Source organism: Etheostoma spectabile, chromosome 8, assembly GCF_008692095.1.
Source record: "Etheostoma spectabile isolate EspeVRDwgs_2016 chromosome 8, UIUC_Espe_1.0, whole genome shotgun sequence".
NCBI lineage: Eukaryota > Metazoa > Chordata > Actinopteri > Perciformes > Percidae > Etheostoma > Etheostoma spectabile.
This window is the reverse complement of record NC_045740.1, coordinates 3,191,065-3,210,227: the sequence shown is the minus strand read 5'-3', so window position 1 is coordinate 3,210,227 and position 19,163 is coordinate 3,191,065. Positions and strand designations below refer to the sequence as shown.

Below are 19,163 nucleotides of genomic sequence, written 5' to 3'. Positions count from 1 at the left end.
AAATGTTTTCAAAACGCCCCCTTAGGACCTTTCACTGCTACTGTGGGGTTAGTGATATGGTTTGCTATGAATGTCCCGCTGACAAGCTTGACTGATTGGCTACAGCCCATGAAAACATACTGTATCCAACTGGCAACAAATCGCTCCCCCTCTATCTGGAGAGGAGATTGAGGTGGCAAAATAAAATGCAATAAAGGCCTGGGAGAATAATGTACTACACTACTATACAAATCAAACAATCAAAGAACAAATGTGGTTATGATACATGATTAGTTCGCGTTCAAACGGCTGTTGAGTGAGAAAAATACTAGGAAAAGTCTTTACATATACAATAAAATAAATATTGGGTGACAGAGAAACATGAGTTACTAGCATTACGAATGAAAATATCATTTTTGTGGTCTACAAAATATGTTAATGGAACCATAAAGTCAGATACTATCTACTGTAATTTACTACAGGCATATTAAAGGATCATAAGCGGGTATGGGATTATAAAGTAATCAAAAGTAGTGCATACAGTACATTTTAATTTTTCTCCACAGAGTAATGTGTGGCTCTAACACCCAAACTGAACTAAAAGTGTCTTTAATTTGTTATTATAAAATCCTCATGTAGGGTAGATAATCCAACCCGCGTCTTTTGTTACCTTTATATACCAGAAATATAACTGCTAATAAGGACTCTCACACTTAATTATCATATCTTTAATAGACAGGGATCAACATTTATTAATTAAAAACGTGAATGCTGTTGCAGTTGCAGACGAGAAGTATCCTTATTGTATCCTCTTATATGATCAGATCAGATCCCGGTGTTTCTATTTCAAATTGTATTGTCAGGAAGCCGTGAGCTCAGATCCGTGTGATTTGATTTCTGTGGTGGCTGCAGGATCTGAGCCCTTTACTGATTTGAAATAAAACTATGTTTAGATGTCATAAAGGTGCATGGTGTCAGTAGTATACAGCCTGTCTTACATCAGACACCACAGCTAACTCTTTTTGAATAACTCTAATTTTTCGGTTATCTCCAGCTGGACCAAACGTGCGTACAAAAAGTCCATCCCACTGTGCTGACTTATTAAACTGTTCTGGCCTTATTCTCTGGAACCTAAATGTTGGTTTGGTTTGGTTTACATTAAAATATTTCTCCGATGTTTTTATGCTGCAACCAAGAAACTGCAAAAGCAATGGAAAATGTAATCTGATCTGGCTTAAGACTTAAACTAAACAATTACAGAATGATACATCATTTATGCCCTCTTCGCCTAAGTATGAACAGGAACATTAATGCATGCCCTTCGTCTGCACCTGAACACAAAGGCAGATCTTTATCCCTCTGAGACACACAAAAGAAGATTACTTGTCTGTTGTATTTTGGAGATTCCCATATATTGCTTTCTGATAAGTACTTGCTTACCGAGCACCACATCAGCTGAAGTGCAGAAAACTTTCTGAACTTGCTTTAACCCTCTGAAATTTTCTTTTCGTATTTAAACCGCTCTGTATCCCCAAAACAAAAAACTATCATGAAAAGTCTTTTGGCAAGAGAGCTCTCTTACTAATAACGGTATTTGGAATACATTCATTTTTTCATTTCATAATATCACGTGTTTACAGTGCAGAGGGAACTTTCAAAGGCTTCTGAAAGGACAGTTACGGGTTAAGACAAACACAAAGACTTAAGTGCCAATCTGGGGGCAACAGTTTGTGCTGTTTTGCGTTAGTTTAGTGAATTTCTGGGCCACACTGGGCCTGGCAAGGGATGGAAAAACATGTATTTCTCTCAGGGGTTTCCTCTTGTACATTTTACTCAGACATTAAGCAGATCTCAGGAGCCTTTCTCAACCACAGAGATACAGATATAGTTTTGTACGTATTTTTTCCCACAAGTTTTTAAATGCGTACAATTGTGAAAGACGGTGAGGTTTGAGGACAAAAAGATGTCACCTGAAGAGCGAGAGGATCAGAAATGTGAATGCTTGTTGCAGGAGACCTGAGCCGCATCATCCATTCCTCTGCCATCATCCAATCCATTATATCTCCTGAACAGACCGTGAGCTCATCCAAATTGAAAGTGACATTGTGATGAGCTCCTCCATCGAGGGTATGATGTATGTGTGCATGTGTGTGTGAGATGGATTGAAGGGCACTTTGGAGGGCCTGCTGCTCTGCTCTTGTTGCTCCATCTCACACACGCAGACACACACTCACCTGCTGTTGGGCAGAATTAAAGTCTGCTCATGGGCATATAAAATAAGTAATAAGAAAACAGGTGAGAGGAAAGAGAATAAGGTGGGGGATTTTTTCCCCACAAGATCACATCTGCCAGAGCAGGGAACAGCCAGCTGTCAATCTGAACAGACAGGGCAGCAGAGCCACCAGGTGCTTTGTGTGCATTTGTGTTAGTGTGTGAATGATCCCTATGACTCTTGAGGTTATTTTTTGGTTACTTGTAATTTTGGTTATTTAGGAATTTAGGCTTATTTTAGGCTTATAGCATTACACTACATTTTTGTGTGTGTGTGTGCCTGCTTGGGTGTTTGGGTGTGTGTGTGTGTGTGTGTGTGTGTGTGTGTGTGTGTGTGTGTGTGTGTGTGTGTGTGTGTGTGTGTGTGTGTGTGTGTGTGTGTGTGTGTGTGTGTGTGTGCTATTTCCACGCTGACTGCTGCTGCTCAAGTTGTAGACAGACTATCAATTATGTACAGCCTGTCACCAGGGATCTCTGCCGAGCTGGCCGCTTCTCCTCCTGCTTGACTCTCTCCACCTTCTGCCAAAACAACACCAGCCTTAGCGAGGTCTGACCTTAGGCTGCTTTCCTGAAAACATTGTAGCCTTAACCTGGACTTCACAATTACAGGCCTGAACAGACGATAATCTTAGAAAATGTATTTCACGGAAAAACTTATCTGCAGAAGGGTAACAAAGAGGTTGGCTAAAAGAATACCATAAAAAAAGAGTGACACATTGCAGTGCATGGAATTCTCATTGTTTTAACAAACGATTCAAAGTTCGGTTGTTTTCACACTATTCGATCGAAGGTTGGTGGCGGGAACGCACCAAGAAATTTAGCAATGTGCCAACAAAGACAAGTAAGAAGAGGACTTAGCAAAAAAGTAAGAAGAAGAAGATAGCAAAAATGCAAATGAACATTTTCTTTCTCTTAGTGGCTTTGGAAATGTTTTATGAAGAATTCATTTAACATGTTTATTAGAGCTTGAGGATATATTCATGTCTTTTTGTAAGAAACAGTGAAATTCAACATAACTTTTGTTTGTTTACAAGAAAACTCCAAAGGGCACTTTTAAATTGGCAAATATTTTGCACCATTAGCTGACCCAATCGGCAGCAATTAAAACCTTATAAGTCCAATTGCCCATGCAATGTCATTATTCAAGCAGAATACTTGGATTTCACTGAAAAAGAGGCAAACACTCTATTTATCAAGCTCCCCCCATGTCATACCGTTTGAGTCGTCAGGCTGGAAGTCTTCGTTTCTGATCTCTGTTGTTGTCAAACCCCCTGCTCCACCTTTGGCCCCTGTCCATCCTTTCATCCCCTTCCTCGCCCTGCCCTCCCTCCATCTCCTCTGCTTCAGAGGCCCAGGTCTGGTTATCACAGGATTAGAACAAGGACACACACCCTGCATAAACACCTAGGGCACAAGTACACGCATGGACAGCCTTCTTTAATAACATTCAAAGGGAGAGCACAACCAATCCGCCACCTTTCATGGATTAGCTACTAATCTCACAGAGCGAGGAGCACCTCGGGCACTTTGGGGAAAAGACCAAGAATAGAGGGGAAGAAAGAGGAGAAATTTTGACCTTCAAGATCAAGGATAAAGTGGTAGTCAAAGAGCAAGTCAAAAGAAAGTTGGGGATGTTTCTTTTGCTCGAGGCTCCACTGGATACAGAGCCTGGACCATGTCAGGACATTTAGTTGTACATATTTCATTTAAACCAAGTACACGAAGTCCATGTGTTTTGTCTGACACCAGCTGGGATTTCAACCTGCGACCCCCCCTCGCTGCAGGTGGTCATGATGTAAAAAAAACGACTTCTGTCTGAGCTCGCTGACCCCCTGACAAGCTGGGGAGAAATATAACCAGGCTCCATGCTGTTTCGTCCAGGCTTAAATCTGCAGATCAGTCCTTTAATCCACTATTCTGCACATAAACACTGAGCCATGAAATGAACTACAGTCAACTTAATCCTCTTTACTAGGCAGACTGGTTCTCATACAAGACTGTAATGCATTTGCAAATATGGCTATCAATACCGGAACATTGTTTCTGCTGAGTTTGCAACTCGTTAATTGGTGGAAGCCATTGAGGATGATAAAGACGCTCGTATATCATGCAAATGTACAATGTCAATAGGTCTGAAGGGGGGCGGGTTACGGTTTCCTTCCACAGCTGTAATATTTCTTGTGTAGGCAACTTAGAGGAATCAGCACTTCCTTTGGACAGACAGAAGCAGATGTTCAATTGATATTAATAAACAGTAGATTCTTGCAGCTACTAGCTAAGCATCTTCCGTTTTTCATTGTCAATTATTGCCACTAGGACAAGAGAGGTGACACTAAACTAGCATGTCAACACACAGCACCCTGGTGTGTTTTCCAGCTTGTATTAATTTTATAAATTTAAGGGTCCTAAATTATATTGTTAACACCTAATTTTGCTATAGTTCCAAAACAACTTTAAGATGAGTTAAGATGTGCCTGTAGGAGTGATTGTGGCGAGTATCAAGCTCTCTATGATGGTGGATGTGTGGGAGGCGCTGATAGTCCAGTAACTATGTGTGGAGACTGTGTTGGTAATTTGACTGTAGCAGGGAAAAAGTCATTACATCAAGCCGTAGCATAAGCCTTAGTTTAAAATTGACTGTTATAAAGTGACGCATAGCTGTGTATTCCACTACAGTGACTTGAATGCATTTTAATAGGAAACTACATTGAATATAGTGATGCAGTTTAATCCACTGGATTGGAGGGTATTAATCTTCATTGTGAATCTGAAGAATGAGCACACAGTGAAAAAAGACAAATGCATAAACAATAAAAGTGGCCTAGAGCTCAGAAGATTTGCAAAAACATGGTGAGTGAAATCACATAAGGTACAGTGGCTGTGTAAAGGTAATATAGAAAAAGACTGAGTAAGCAAGGAGGTTTCTATCTAAATAAATCACAAGAACACAAAAAAAGAGATGAATGTGCATGTGTTACTGCATTAAATATCTATTTCTCAATCTCTGTTCTAACTTGTTTATGCTTTTCAAAAGCCTGCTCATAAAAAGACACAAAGTCACAAATCCCCAACTGTGCTGTATTCTTTCCTGATTCCCATTGACAGGGGAAGAGAGAAACTCTGCAGGGGTCCCAGATGGAGAAGGAAATGGGAGTTTTCACCGGGGCTTCATTGCTTTAATTCAAACTCCAACGGCATGACAGGAAGTCTGCGGGCCTAAATCCTACAGCATACAGCGCAGGCTTTAGCCAGCCCCTTCACTTTGCTGCTGCTGAATTAGTTTGCATTGGTGCAAATTGCTTTTTTAATTACTGACACTGAGGAAATGCAGCACAGTGCCTCCTCTTCGGAGATGATGCACACAGGGAGCCACTTAGCATTGTGTTTCACAAGCTGCAAACAACTGGTGAGGAATGACGCAGATCTGTCACTCATCATTGTGGAATGACATTGCGTTATTCCAGATGAAGGACAGACATTACATTATGGAAGGATTACTGACCAAGATTTTTTTTTTCTTTTTTTCTTACTCTACGTGTGGTCCTGCATTTGGCATTATAATAAAGCCATACCTTTGAAAAGACATTGTACTACAGGGGACGTTACATTTGTCCTTACAAATTCCTTCTGTGTTTCCTGTGGGTCTCTATATTATCCTATCTACACAAGTGAAAATGCCTAAAACCTCGACTGTGAAAAGACCTCAAAATCCTGCACACTATTGATCACTTCATATATTCATTTGGATTGTCTACAGTATATGTACTCAAGCCAATAAAGGTCTGAAAAGTACAAGTTAAAAAGTTCATTAGGACTATATACGTTTTATCTGATGAACTGATGAAGTGAATGAAGCTATTGTTAAAATTCCTTCCTTCCTTCAGAACCTGAAAAATGACTGAGAAGTGTGTAATTTCTGGCTGAGTTATACGTTATTGGGGTGTACGTAGAGGTTAAGATGCAGATTATGAATCACACCCATCATGGTTCCAAGCCGAGTGAACATTGTTATAAAGGTATAATATATCTACTATAAAATAGTAATAATTTATATATTCTCATACGTAGAAAAATGTGTCTTATCTTCAATAACCTTATGACAAACTATAGTGGAAGGAGCTATTATGAACAAGCAGAGCTACAACCACAATCACCCACAATACAGACAGAGAACAAAGACTGTGAATCATCGACGCAATCTTTTTAGATTGATTTGGTTTGCTTTTGAAATTGACTTTGGTTTCAACTTTGATGAGGAACAAATGGGTCTGCCGCCTCCACTCACAGTCTCTCTGTTTCTCAGGTTCTCCGTGACTTTCCTTGTCCTTATCACACGCACACAGTGCATTCACACACCAGCTGAAGAAAGTACACTCACATCCACACAGGCAGAAAGTTTACGGACACTTTTACATTTCCAAATAGGCTTTTCATAGCATATAAGTCTTTGCACCAAGCATGATGAAAAAAATTAAAAAATCTCAGAGTTGCAAATAGGCTATGTCAAATAATAAACAACTAGCTTATCTCACAATATAATAATATTAATGAAAATAGTAATATTTAATAATAAGTAATTCATATTAATGCAGTTTCTTTTTTTTTAGAATATGTGAAATTGTAGCATTTGACAAAACTAAAGTTTTAACAAAGCAGGAAGATGTGCTTTGTAATCTACATAAGCAAATGCAACCCAAATTGATTCAACACATTCTCTCAGTGTCTTATGCTGAATCATAAGATACTGAGGCTGGTATCGATGGATGTGTGTGTGTGTGAGTGTGTGTGTGTGTGTGTGTGTGTTTGTGTGTGTTTAATTTTAATGTGGTACTTGTAATCAGAGCAAAACGAATTGGAGCAAATCAAACTGAGATATTTGTCCCTACGCATATCAAATGAACAGACCATGTTTGCAGGGTGACAGATTCATAGACAAGTGTGTCTAACCAGGCACCTTCTGGGATATGGACAGAACAGAAAAAGTGTAGCACATGGCAAAGGTTTAGAGTGTGTTTTACAGGGGTTGTATGATATCTCTCTGTTGTAGCATGCTTTTCTATTACACAGCTTCCTTATTCTGTCTCACACTACAATCTAACACTAATAACTCACTATGTTTATGTCTGAATGTCTGGCTGCCTCTTACTCTGTCTGTGGATGTCTGTGTGTCTCTTGGCTGCAGAATTTATCTTAATGAAATCAAATATCATCCTCTAGTGTATGACTAAAGATGCTAGTTAAATCCTTTCTAACTGGCAATAACCTACTGTAGGTATATGAATGGTTTAAAAGCTCATGTCATAGAAACCTGCAATGAAGCCATTTCCTCCTATTGAATTTCTTTATACCTGCATGTCTCTCCTCTTCTCCACACCCATTCAAAAATGTTTAATCCCTATTTGTCCTAGGGCTGCACCATATGAGGAAAATATGTGATAATGTTGTTGAAAATTGCAATAACAATATTACCTGTGATACATAAATAGATATTGAAGGTTTATTTAGGGGCAATTCTGCCTTCAATGACTGGGACAGGCCAGACACGACAGGGGAGAGAGAGGGGGAAGACATGCAGGAAACCGCCGCAGGTCGGAAAGGAACCCTGGGCCTCTGCGTCGAGGAACAAACCTCTCCATATGGGACAACCGGGCCAATAAATAGATATGAAAGTAAACTCAGTTCTGCTGCTTTCACTATTCTGCTAAAATACAACAAAATTCTTGTTGAATTTAAAACAACTGAAATTAAAGTGTTTCCAATGTTTTTGATTGAACAAATTGAACATTGAATTGAATAAGAAAGTCAGCGCTTAGAAAAGAATGACATTACAAAAGAATGACGTTACATTTTTAAAGTTTTCTACTGATATTTTCTTTGACTACCCAAAAAATAATCTGTGAGTATCTTTTGCGATATGTTGCAGCCTTTCACGATATTGCGCCAGTTGATATTGCGATGACGATAAATAAAACAATATGTTGTGCAGCCCTTATTTGTACCTACTTTAGGGCAGCCAGCAACTCTGTACGCTCTACCCTTGGTTACTCTGGAAGCTAAAGCTCACAAAGCCAGAATAAAAGCCAGTGCCATCTCCACTTGATTCAAGCCTGTCAAAAGGTCAGCCAAGGAACTCACCTGTGCAGGAATAGTCATCGATCCTGATGTAGCCCGTATGGCAGATGCACATGAAGGAGCCGGGGGTGTTAACGCACATAGTGTTCTCCCTGCAGTAGTGCTTCCCTTCAGCGCACTCGTCGATATCTGAAGAGGAGGAGAGAGGGGGAGAACAAAGCTTGGTTAGATGTGGATTGTTTTCACATTTCTATCAAGTGACACTCAATCTCTAAACGCAACATTTTAGATGATTTCTTAAATCCTTTACATATAAAGGTCAGTATATGATTAATATAGACCTTCACATACAAATTATTAAAATATTTGTTGGTAGATAAAGACACTCTCTTGTGGTGCTGATTGAACAACACTTTTAATTAGTATTCTGCGGTGATACCCCAAGCCTCAAGTTCAAGCCTCATGATCAATTTGGACTTACACTTTATTTTTCTAACCTCTTCAGCTGAGTGGTGTTCAACCGCTTCATCAGATTTTGTCTCTAAAAACGAGTAGTAAATGGCCACGTTATAAATGTAGAAAATGTGTAAAAGTTTTAACTGCTTCTGAGATGGATGTTTAATAACATTGTCCACAACATTTTCACCCATGGTTAAAAAATCTGTGAAAAGTATTACATCCTATACAGTACATTGTTCCAGTTCCATGTTGACAGGAGTTGGAGTCCAGAATAGTTGTAGAGGAAAAGTATGGATTGACTTTAGGTGTAGGCCTTAATAGATTTGGAGGACAGCCACCGTTACATTAATAATTTTTGCTTCATCTGACAGTATAGAAATGCTTGAAAGTGTGTGACAGGCAAAGAGGAGGACAAGAAAGAAGAGGCTGAAGTTAATTGCATGTACAAAAAGGAGCTATAATTTTTTACAATATTCTGATGTGTGTCGTCATTAACATTAAGCATATTTATCATATTTGTTGTTGCACGTTTGTCAGTTTGCCTTCTGATTATACGATAAAATTAGTTGGCCGAGCTTGTTGTCTTGTCTGGTTCTACAAGGCTTCCTGAATTCATCAGAGATGCTGGAGCGGGTCATAATTGACTTTGGCTTTCAGTGATTTCTAATTAGAGATAAGACGACATTAACATGTAGTCACTGGTGATTTCTTGGGAAAAAGATCAGGCTTTGTCTGACAGATTTAAAAGCGTTCCTTTATCAGCAGGACCTCAATGTTTCACTGTCTGCGCCAGCCAAAATACAATAGTGATGTGACGCTGTTGATGAATACTTCTGTTGTATGGCCTTATGATATGATGAAAATGCTATGGTTAAGGTTTGGTTAGGTTTAGGAAAATATCATGGTTTGGGTTAAAAAAGGTACTTGGTTAAGTTTAGGGTAGCTTTGACGTCATGGTTACAATGATAAATACCTTGTTAAGGTTAAGGAAAGATCATGATCATGCATTTAAAAATAATTTTTGTCGGTTAGAGTCAGGAAACGAACAGTGTCCTGTGTTAAACTATGATGTATAACAACTCCACCTGACTACCTGCTTTGCAACTGCAGCTACTAGAGGGCTTTGTCAACGTAAAATCCTTATATCTTATAATATTTTGGGGCACTTGCTGAAACGACGGATGCTGTCATTCATCTTGGGTGGACTCCATTTTCAATATAGATGAAGTATCTTCACAGCACTGTTACAGTGATATCCGCAGCATTATACTGTGGCCTAGTTTGGGTGTCCCTTCGATCCTGGGAACCACCTTGTGCAGTTTGTCCTTGTTGGTTCTCGCTACAGAAGGTTCCTAAAAGCTTTAATGCAGCCAGTGGGAAAGGGCTATTTGTCTTCATCAAAGGCAGACAGAGGTCGAGAAGCAGAGGGTCTATGAGAGGCGGGCGCTGAAGCACTTCAGGTTGCACCACTCAATTTTCAATCTATTCAAAGCAAAGCCCTCCACACAGCGGCTAGACTGCTTTTCTCCTCCTCTTCTGGTCATTCAGCTCACCTGTGTGCTTGAGTATATTTTTAAATTGTACATGCTGTAAATAGATACTGTAGAGTAAGTAAGTATGCCACTAGAGAAGTTAATCTAAAAAGGCTTTGTACACAAATGCAGGTGTTATCAATTACTGTAGCTGATTAAACCTCTGCAGAGGTATACTGGGACTAACATGAAGTCACCAAACTTGTATGTTGATCAGTGGGGGAGTGAAGCGTTATTATGGAACCCACGTAACTTCTAGGTAAGACCTGTTCTATTAGCATTTACATACTACTATTGGCCAAGCGTCCATGCTTATGCAACATAACGTAAGAGGTCAGTGCCTAACTCCAACTAATTGAGCTGCTTCATGGGGGGGACTTGCCTGGAAGTTACGTGGGATTCATGATAATACGGGAGTGAAGGAGATCAATCAAGCACAGACGGAAGTCTTTGTTACATTAAACCCCTTACACACCAATAGTAAACCTACACAGGTGTTTGGACTTATATTTCCTGATAAGACCTCTTCTCAGGTCTGTGTAAATGACCACAGACCATGCATCTCCCTAACTTTCCTGTTGTACCTGTTATGGCACAGTCACACATGCACAAAATTAACATAGGTCATTATCTGCCCCCCCTTCCCGCCCATTTTGTGTGAATAATGGGGCAAAAAACAACATTTGCTTCCGGTGGCGAAGAAAAACTTGCAACGAGTTTAATTTTGTTGAACTTTGACCGTTTATTACGCAGCACAAAAATCACCTCGGCAAGCAAAGGTCACTCGCATGCATCCCTTTTATGTGACGGTTCCCTTAAAGCGCGACAATATGTAACTTTATGTCCTTTGTGGCCATGTGGTTTAAGGGCCGGCTCTGCATTCACTAGATTTTTCTGTGTGGGATCAATACACGTTATCTTATCTTAAACTGTACTACTACTAAGAATTAACACAATGAATTATCAACCAACTCAGCAGCTCTAGTAAGCTGTTCGCCACTTTTAGCTTACTGTTGTTATTTTACCAGTGCATAGCTTACTGTTGTAGCCTGTAAGGTTGAGTCTCACCACCCACCACCAAACAGAGTGTAAACTACCTGCCCAAAATGAAACAACAGAAAGAGGAAGGAAATGAAATGCATTGTCACTGATGTAAAGTACCTGTTAGGTGACAATTGCTTGCTAACCTGTTAGCATAACAACTGGATGACCCACTGCTGTGTCAAGGCTTTGTTTCCATGAGATTGTTTTGAATGCTTTCGGCACCCTAGTAATTAAAACTCAGTTAGTGTAGTTAGTGTAGCTGTAAGAATATAATTTATTAGATTGTCTTTTGTATTTCCTTCTCTCATGATTCCATATTTGGATCCATATTAACTGTTGCCCTAGCAACAGCTATTCCTGGGTTCTAAATTGCACGCCAAACCATCAGACAGAAGATGCACAACACTGCCAGGGTAAACAAAATAATCTTAATAATGTGATGCAACCAAATGCAATTTGATGCAAATACAAGTTGATCTGAAACCAACCAAGCTGTGTACAGAGCTCTCAAGTTTTATGAAATGTTTGGAGTTAGACGGGGGTCTTGGCCAGAAAAGACCAAATTTGGTGGCCTCTGGTACATTTAAATGCCACTATTCCATCATATAGACTGATCTAAATGATTGCACGTAAAGATTTTGCCTCCCTGACTGTAAATCTGGCAAATTATTGTAGAGGAGAACTTGGCTTCTTGTGAGTTTTAGCCCACATAGTCTGTAAATAGCTATTTATATTTCAAACCATGCCTATTCCTGACTGATCAGAACTTTTGTATAAGAATCCTTACACAGTATTTACGTTTTACTATGTTGCCCATAATTGAACAGCATTAGAAATTATAACACTTGGTAAATGTGATAAATTACAGACAAATTCATCAAAATAAAATAAATTATTTATGTAGGCTAAAATACAAATGTATCAAAAATACGCAAACAGAGCAACAGTAGTAGTAGCAGCTGGTAGTGCCATGAATGGCCATTAACTTTTAAAAGTACACTGTGGCTGCTCCTCTTAACGCTTTCTTCTGTCTTGTCCACTGACTACACCATGTGTGAGAGCAGCCTAATAGTGGTCCGTGAATGTGCCAATGAGATCCGCTCAACAGTGTTCCATTTACTTTTGTTTTTTTTTAATTTTGAAACAGAAAAGCAGAATATATTAACAATCATGTGAGTCACACTCATAATTCTGCAACAGCTGTGTGCTAACAGCCTATCATTGCAAACATGTAATGGTAGCTAACTGTCCTAAGTTTCTTTAAAAAGCTCAATAACAATTTTTATGGCGTTCATAAACAATGTGAAAAAAGGAAGGATTGATGAAGTGGAGGACGACAGACCAGCAGGTAGGCTTATAATACAACATACATTTACGAGGTTTTTAGTGGCCTCTGCTGTCACTGCAGAAAAAATAATAATCTGTTTTGTGATAAAAGTGACTGCAGGGTCAGTGCCTCATCTATGCATAATCTGGCCTATTAGCTTGTTCTGTAGCCTATATTACTTATTAAACAGTGAAAATGAACAATTGCATATTAAATGTCTTAATATCATTCAAAAATTAAAATTACGGGTAGGCTATGACGGGAGTTTTACTACTCTGTCCTTGAAGGGAGAAAGTCTAATGCAGCCACTGGTAGAGTAGCCTATGTTTAACATACTGTACAAAACCTTGCCAAATAGCAAAACATTTTTAAAATACTGTTAGTTTTGTGGTGTTGTTACTTCAAATCTGATGCCTGCCACTGCGCTATAGAAGCATCGAAGGAGGCATGTGAATTATCAATTGCAGTATGTTTGTGCCTTGCCTTCATCAGTGTGAGAAATACAAGGTGTGGCGTGTGAACTGAAATCTGTGTGTCTTACAGTAAATGCGTCAGACTTGAGAGCCCTGTGTGTAATATGCTCTAGGGCCTTGTTCCTGTTGATAGCACAGGTCAAATGTAGGCTTTTTTGGAGAGACAAGCTCCATAGTCCTCGACATTACCAATTTATTATTCATTCACTGTATTCAGTGTCTGTAAGAGCGCATGAGGACATTCAACCTTGAATGTTCTGTGCCAGGTGCTATTGCAAAGAGCACTTGAAATTGAATTTCAATAGATTTTCATTGGCATTCACTTGGCTTGCATGTCATTGGGTACGGCACCGCAGACCAACCCATAAACTAGGAGCTCAGCACCTGCCTACAACTGTGGCATTCACATTTCCTTGGTCTTTTTCCTTTCACAATTCCATCAATACTTGCTGCCTCCAGCTATTCAAAAGCTTTACGGATAAATGAAGCAGACAGACAATTGCCGGGCACCTATAAAAGTTGATGTGTCCTTCACTAAATGAATGAAAGCTAATTAAACCCTGTGACTAGAGAAGGTAAGGAGAAACTGGGAAGTAGAGGGAAGGGCAGAAAGCAGGCCAGGTAAGGCTAAGAACTGAATTAGAGACAAAGACAGAGTCTCAACTAAAGCTGTACTGTAGAGCTAGACAGAAAATGGGAGATGAGACAATTGCAGAGAGGACAAACGACTGAGATAGTAAAGGGAGAGTGTGTGTGTGTGTGTGTGTGTGTGTGTGTGTGTGTGTGTGTGTGTGTGTGTGTGTGTGTGTGTGTGTGTGTGTGTGTGTGTGTGTGTAAGAGACTGGGCAATTGAGATAGCAAGAAAAAAGACATTTAGATGGTAGAGGAACAGAAGAGGAGGGAAAGTAGTTAAAGGTATTAACTGTCGCTGAAGAGACAGAAAGTAAGAGAACATTTTCAGTCTGTCCGCAATCGCAATGGTAACCTTGATAGGAGGTCTTAGGTGACAGCATTCCCGCTTTGTGATTGGCCGTCCGTGCTGTGGCTTTGATTTAGAGGCTATTAACTGTAAGACACCATCCATCCCGCCCCCGGTGACAGCAGTTACGTTTGCTTAAACAATATGTTAGGAGGTGAGATGATGAGGAGCACTGCACGAACGCGTGGGGGGAGAGCAACCATCCCCGTCTCCATTACCATGCTCCATTTTCTTGATTGGCCTGTCACATGGACACACGTGATGCGCCAAGCAAAGAAGGCTGGCCAAGAGTCAACAGTGGCTTTTATCCCTGAATGGCGTGCTCTGGGTCAATCTTTTGCCACTCCACGATAAATGGCTAGAAAACTGCAGCTGTTGTGCATTCTTGCATAGCTACTAAATCAATCTTAGTCATACCTGAGGAGGTTAGGTAACTTTTTTAGGACAAAAGACATCCTTGTTTTGTACAAAGAGGGAGTTTTTTTAGTTCTTATTTTCTTTCTTCCTCTCATTGGATCTTTACTAGCTGTCACTAAGGTAGTAGATACTCTTCGTCCACGCACAACAAAACATCACAAATAGAACAAGATATAATTTAGTTGAGCTACTTTTGAATAGTCTGGCTCAACTAATGTGCATTGCTCGGATACAGCCTGACATTGAGCACGAGTCCCTCCCCTTCCACTATCTCCACTATCTAATTTGCAATGGCACCGTTGCTGCATCCGGGGCTTAGCACCGCCCAGGACGGTTTTGATTGGAAGAAATACAAACAAGACAGAGCATTTTTCTCCAGGCCCAGAGTAGATAAACTGTGGAGCCAGACCTTACTCCAGCACTCACACAGCGCTGTGAAGATAGGTCTGACAATGCGGGACTACTCTTTAATAAACACCAGGTCATAAAAGATCAAAACCAGTGAAGGCCAGTCAAGTGGGGGCTATTAGAATGGAATTTTTAATCTACCTAGTCTACACATGGCTGTAAAACAGCAAATGGTATGTCTTTTTTAAATAGGGAATTTGAGCTTATCCCTCTCGGCTCTCTGCTGTGTTTCATACTGCAGTACACCATGTCCACGGTCTGGGTGTAGGGAGATAACACTGGCATTGCTTCTGGATGTCCCACAAAGACACCCAAATCTGTGCCATTCCACCAGTGGGCTCTCTCTCTCTTCATCTCTTTCATTCCGTCTTTTTCTCATCCATCCATCCCTTCCCTAACCAGCTCACTTACTCGAGCAGATGGTTTTCAATAAACGGCAGAGGGACAAGGGTTGCCAAAACATTGTCTGAGATTCTTCAGTAACCAGCTCCCTAATAGCCAGATATACAGCAGTCAGAAGAGAGACAACGAACTGTCCCTGCTGGCCAAACAGTGTCCCACTCAGTAAATAATCTATAGTGTTGGCCTGGGTTTCTCATGAGTGGAGAAGGGTGTCAGAGGAGGTTATAGGATGCCACTTTTTGTTTTAGGTGTGTCACTGGATCAAATATTGAGCTATAGTTGGTGGTTGTGTGAATATTTATGTGTTGGGTTTTATATGAGTATCAAGCTTTGAAATTAGTTTTTAGAAAATGAAACAATATTGGTGAAAATGGTGCAGTATGTGTTGCATTAAGCACATGTTTTAGTGTCTTAATAATTGTATTTTGATAATACAACTGCAGGGAGCCAAAGGTGTATATATATATATATATATATATATATATATATATATATATATAATACACACGGCTTTAGAGTTTTTCCTATTTACTATTTTGAAAGCAGGGACCGTTTTTTCAAAACACTACACACAATTAGCACAATCACACACCCAATGAGCAGAACACCTCAGACCCTTTGCAAAATTAAACACTCTTGCAAAAACTATACATTAATTTACAAAAAAAACATATTTTGTTACCATACAAAACACACACATTTCATTTGACTTAATTCTGTTTGACCCAGTTACACACTAACCTAAAACACTTCTAGCAATTCTACATCTCAGTGATTATAGTACTGTAAATGAAGTACACAGAGAAAGTGCAAATATACAATAAGTTCACCAAACACTACATAAGACCAATGCTGCAGATTGAGGAAAATATAATTTATTTCTCTCCATAAACCCAAATCAATCAACATGGAAAATCAACAACAAAATGTGTCTCAGTTCTCATGCTAATACAGTAGTGCGCATAACACTGTTAGCTCAGACACATGTTTGCTTACAAAGTTACATGTCTGGACTGTAGATACAATATAAAGCTACAGACAGGAGATGTTTAGCTTATCTTAGCATAAAAACTGAAAGCAGGGGGAAACAGCTATTACAGCAAACATCTAGCATTGGCTTTTTTGCTCAGAACAAACAACTTTGTTTCCAATTTAAAAAAACAGAGTTGTGTATGAAAACTGGATTTTTTTTTTTACTGCATCCACAGAACAGACAGCTAGAACTGTGAGGAGCTATAGAGAACCTTTAATTATTATTTTATTTAGTCTTCCACTTCTTTATTGGTTTATGTCTTATTATTTTTATTGGTCAACTGGTATTATTATTTTAAAAAATGTATTCTTACTTTTTTAATGGTTTTAATTTACATGTCTTATTAATTCTTATGGTCAGTTTCCGATCTTAATTTGTTTTCCTACTTATTAATGGTTTTAACAGATATATTATTTACGTCTGTTTTAGTTTGTGTTTACTCACATTAAATTCTCCTACGTGGAATAAAAATAACTATAAATAAAGTTTTGCTTGCTTGCTTGAAATGTATCAGTTTCTTTTCCGTGCAATTACCCCAACATGAACTACAGATACACTTTCACCAACTTACCAAATTGGACAATCACGCCTTAATAAACAGCCTCAAAACACCTAAACCAAATTTACAAAACGTTACTGACAATTTGAGCAGGAGCAGGAGCAAATTAAGATGACCGAGTGGCAATAATGCCATGAGGAAACAACAAGAGTAAAAAATCTGCAGGCTGAGAGCTCAGTCATTGTCTAAATACCAGACACTCACACGGTGATCAATCACTGTAAACACTTAACCTGCTACATGACTTAGAACAATGAATATCAAATAAGGAAAAGGTGTATGTGTATTTGTGTGTGTGCGTGTGTGTGTGTGTGTTAGTAGAATGGCAAGAAATCGTGTGAAAGTGGGTTGTTTCTTGTTGATGTGTGCACACATCCCTACTCATTCAACACATGACAGCCTGATCATTTCCAAGTTCCAAGTTTCATCCAAACTGAAAACACATGCAGATCCATCAATGCAAACATCTACCAGCCCATGAATGATTGCATCAAGTGCTTTGTGGGTGTGTGTCCATATGTCACATTAAACATGCAATTGGCGAATTTCGATTTGGCATGCCTTAAATGAAGCCTGTTGCACCTCATAGGCCAAACTGCCTTGTTTACGTATGACAGCGTGAATGGGGTTTTCCTCTCCATCATGGCTCTCAATAAACTGAGAAAGATTTTCCACCATGCATAAATCGATGGAGCTTCATCATCCATCACTTGTCAATCTGTGACCAAGTGCAGCCGGCAGGCCAGAGGTCCAAAGAATGACTAGCATACAGCACAAGTGGCTATCAAAACTCACACACACTCAGTTCTTTAAAATCTTGGCTCAAAACACATCTGCCACTGAATAATATTACTTTAAACTTGGGGATATTTATACATATCGTTAGTGCATTGTACTTTTTATTCTACCTAATAATAATTTTTTAGTTTATTTGTAAGTTTTTAACATTTTGTTGTGCTTGTTATAAATCATACAGTATCCTGTGTACTTTTTTACATTGTCTTTATTTCACCTTGTGTTCTTAACGCCTTTATGTAAAATCACTTTGAATTGCCTTGTTGTTGAAATAAGGTGCTACAGAAATAGTCAAGACAAATCACATTTAGTTCAAAAATACATTTGTTGCCATGTAGTTTTGTTTCTTCTTTTGTTATTGTAGCATTTTCTTATGTAGGATTTCTCTACATGACCCACAACACCTTAATCATGACATAAAGTATGTACAGCAGAATCCTCCAGCAGTTATGGGTTACATTTGAAATTAAGAAAACTCTACCTGAGTACATACTGTAGCAGTCGATGAATTAAGTGTGATCCCATCTGGAAAAGGAGTAGATAGGAGATTCTTCCATGTGGCATTTGAAGAATATTGGTTAAGCAGTGCTCAGATACTGTTGTTTACACTAGAGGGGACTGTCTGGAGGATGGTGGGATTGTCTGTTTTGGGTGACATTTCAGCGGGGTCACAGAGGTGATGTGTGTATAAAGACACACAGCCAGCCGGAATGTGTGTATGTTTGCAAGTGTATATGCGTGTGTGTGTGTGTGTGTGTGTGTGTGTGGGTGTGTGTGGTGGGGTGTGGGGGGGGGGGGGGGGGGGGGGGGGGGGGGGGGGGGGACTGGGTGGCACTGATTGGGTTTTGGAGCAAGCCCTGCTTTTCAGTCAGTTCCAATTAGCCTGCTGCCACCTTGTGACATTCAAAGACAAGAGCGGCACCGGATTGGTCTATGTTTGCACATGATATTGCGCACAACACACACAGCCAGCTATAGGCGATAAAACCACACTCTGTGTGCTAGCAGGTAGACTTAATCAATTATCTTTGAATGTTTCGATCATCAAAAGCAAAGAATGAATTGATCCTAGGGCTGCACGATTATGGCCAAAATGATAATCACGATTATTTTTGATCAATATTGAGAACACGATTAATTATCACGATTCTTTGTTGATTTTAACCAAAACATATTTTATTGTCACATAGGCTATTTATAACTGCTTTCACATCCATATTTTGCTACATTCTTCTTATGTTGAAGTTGTATGTTGTATAGACATACAGCTGCAACACATGTAAATGAAAATTAGCTATCTAAGATAAATAGAGTAGGATATTTTTTTTAAATGTATCTCTGAGAAAGCTCCTTTACTTGTTTTCAACAATAACTCATTAAAAGAGCTAGGGAGAGAGAGGGAGTGCTACTCAC

General features: G+C 39.4%; 1 protein-coding gene across 2 annotated transcripts in view; it reads right to left on the bottom strand.

Moving 5' to 3' along the window:
- Window positions 1-19,163, bottom strand: part of nell2a (neural EGFL like 2a) — an 85,997-nt gene that overhangs the window by 30,085 nt on the left and 36,749 nt on the right. For both annotated transcript variants that reach the window (XM_032523572.1, XM_032523571.1), the window contains exon 13: window positions 8,386-8,511. In XM_032523572.1, coding sequence (XP_032379463.1) covers window positions 8,386-8,511 — 126 coding nt within the window. The remainder of the gene's footprint in view (window positions 1-8,385; window positions 8,512-19,163) is intronic.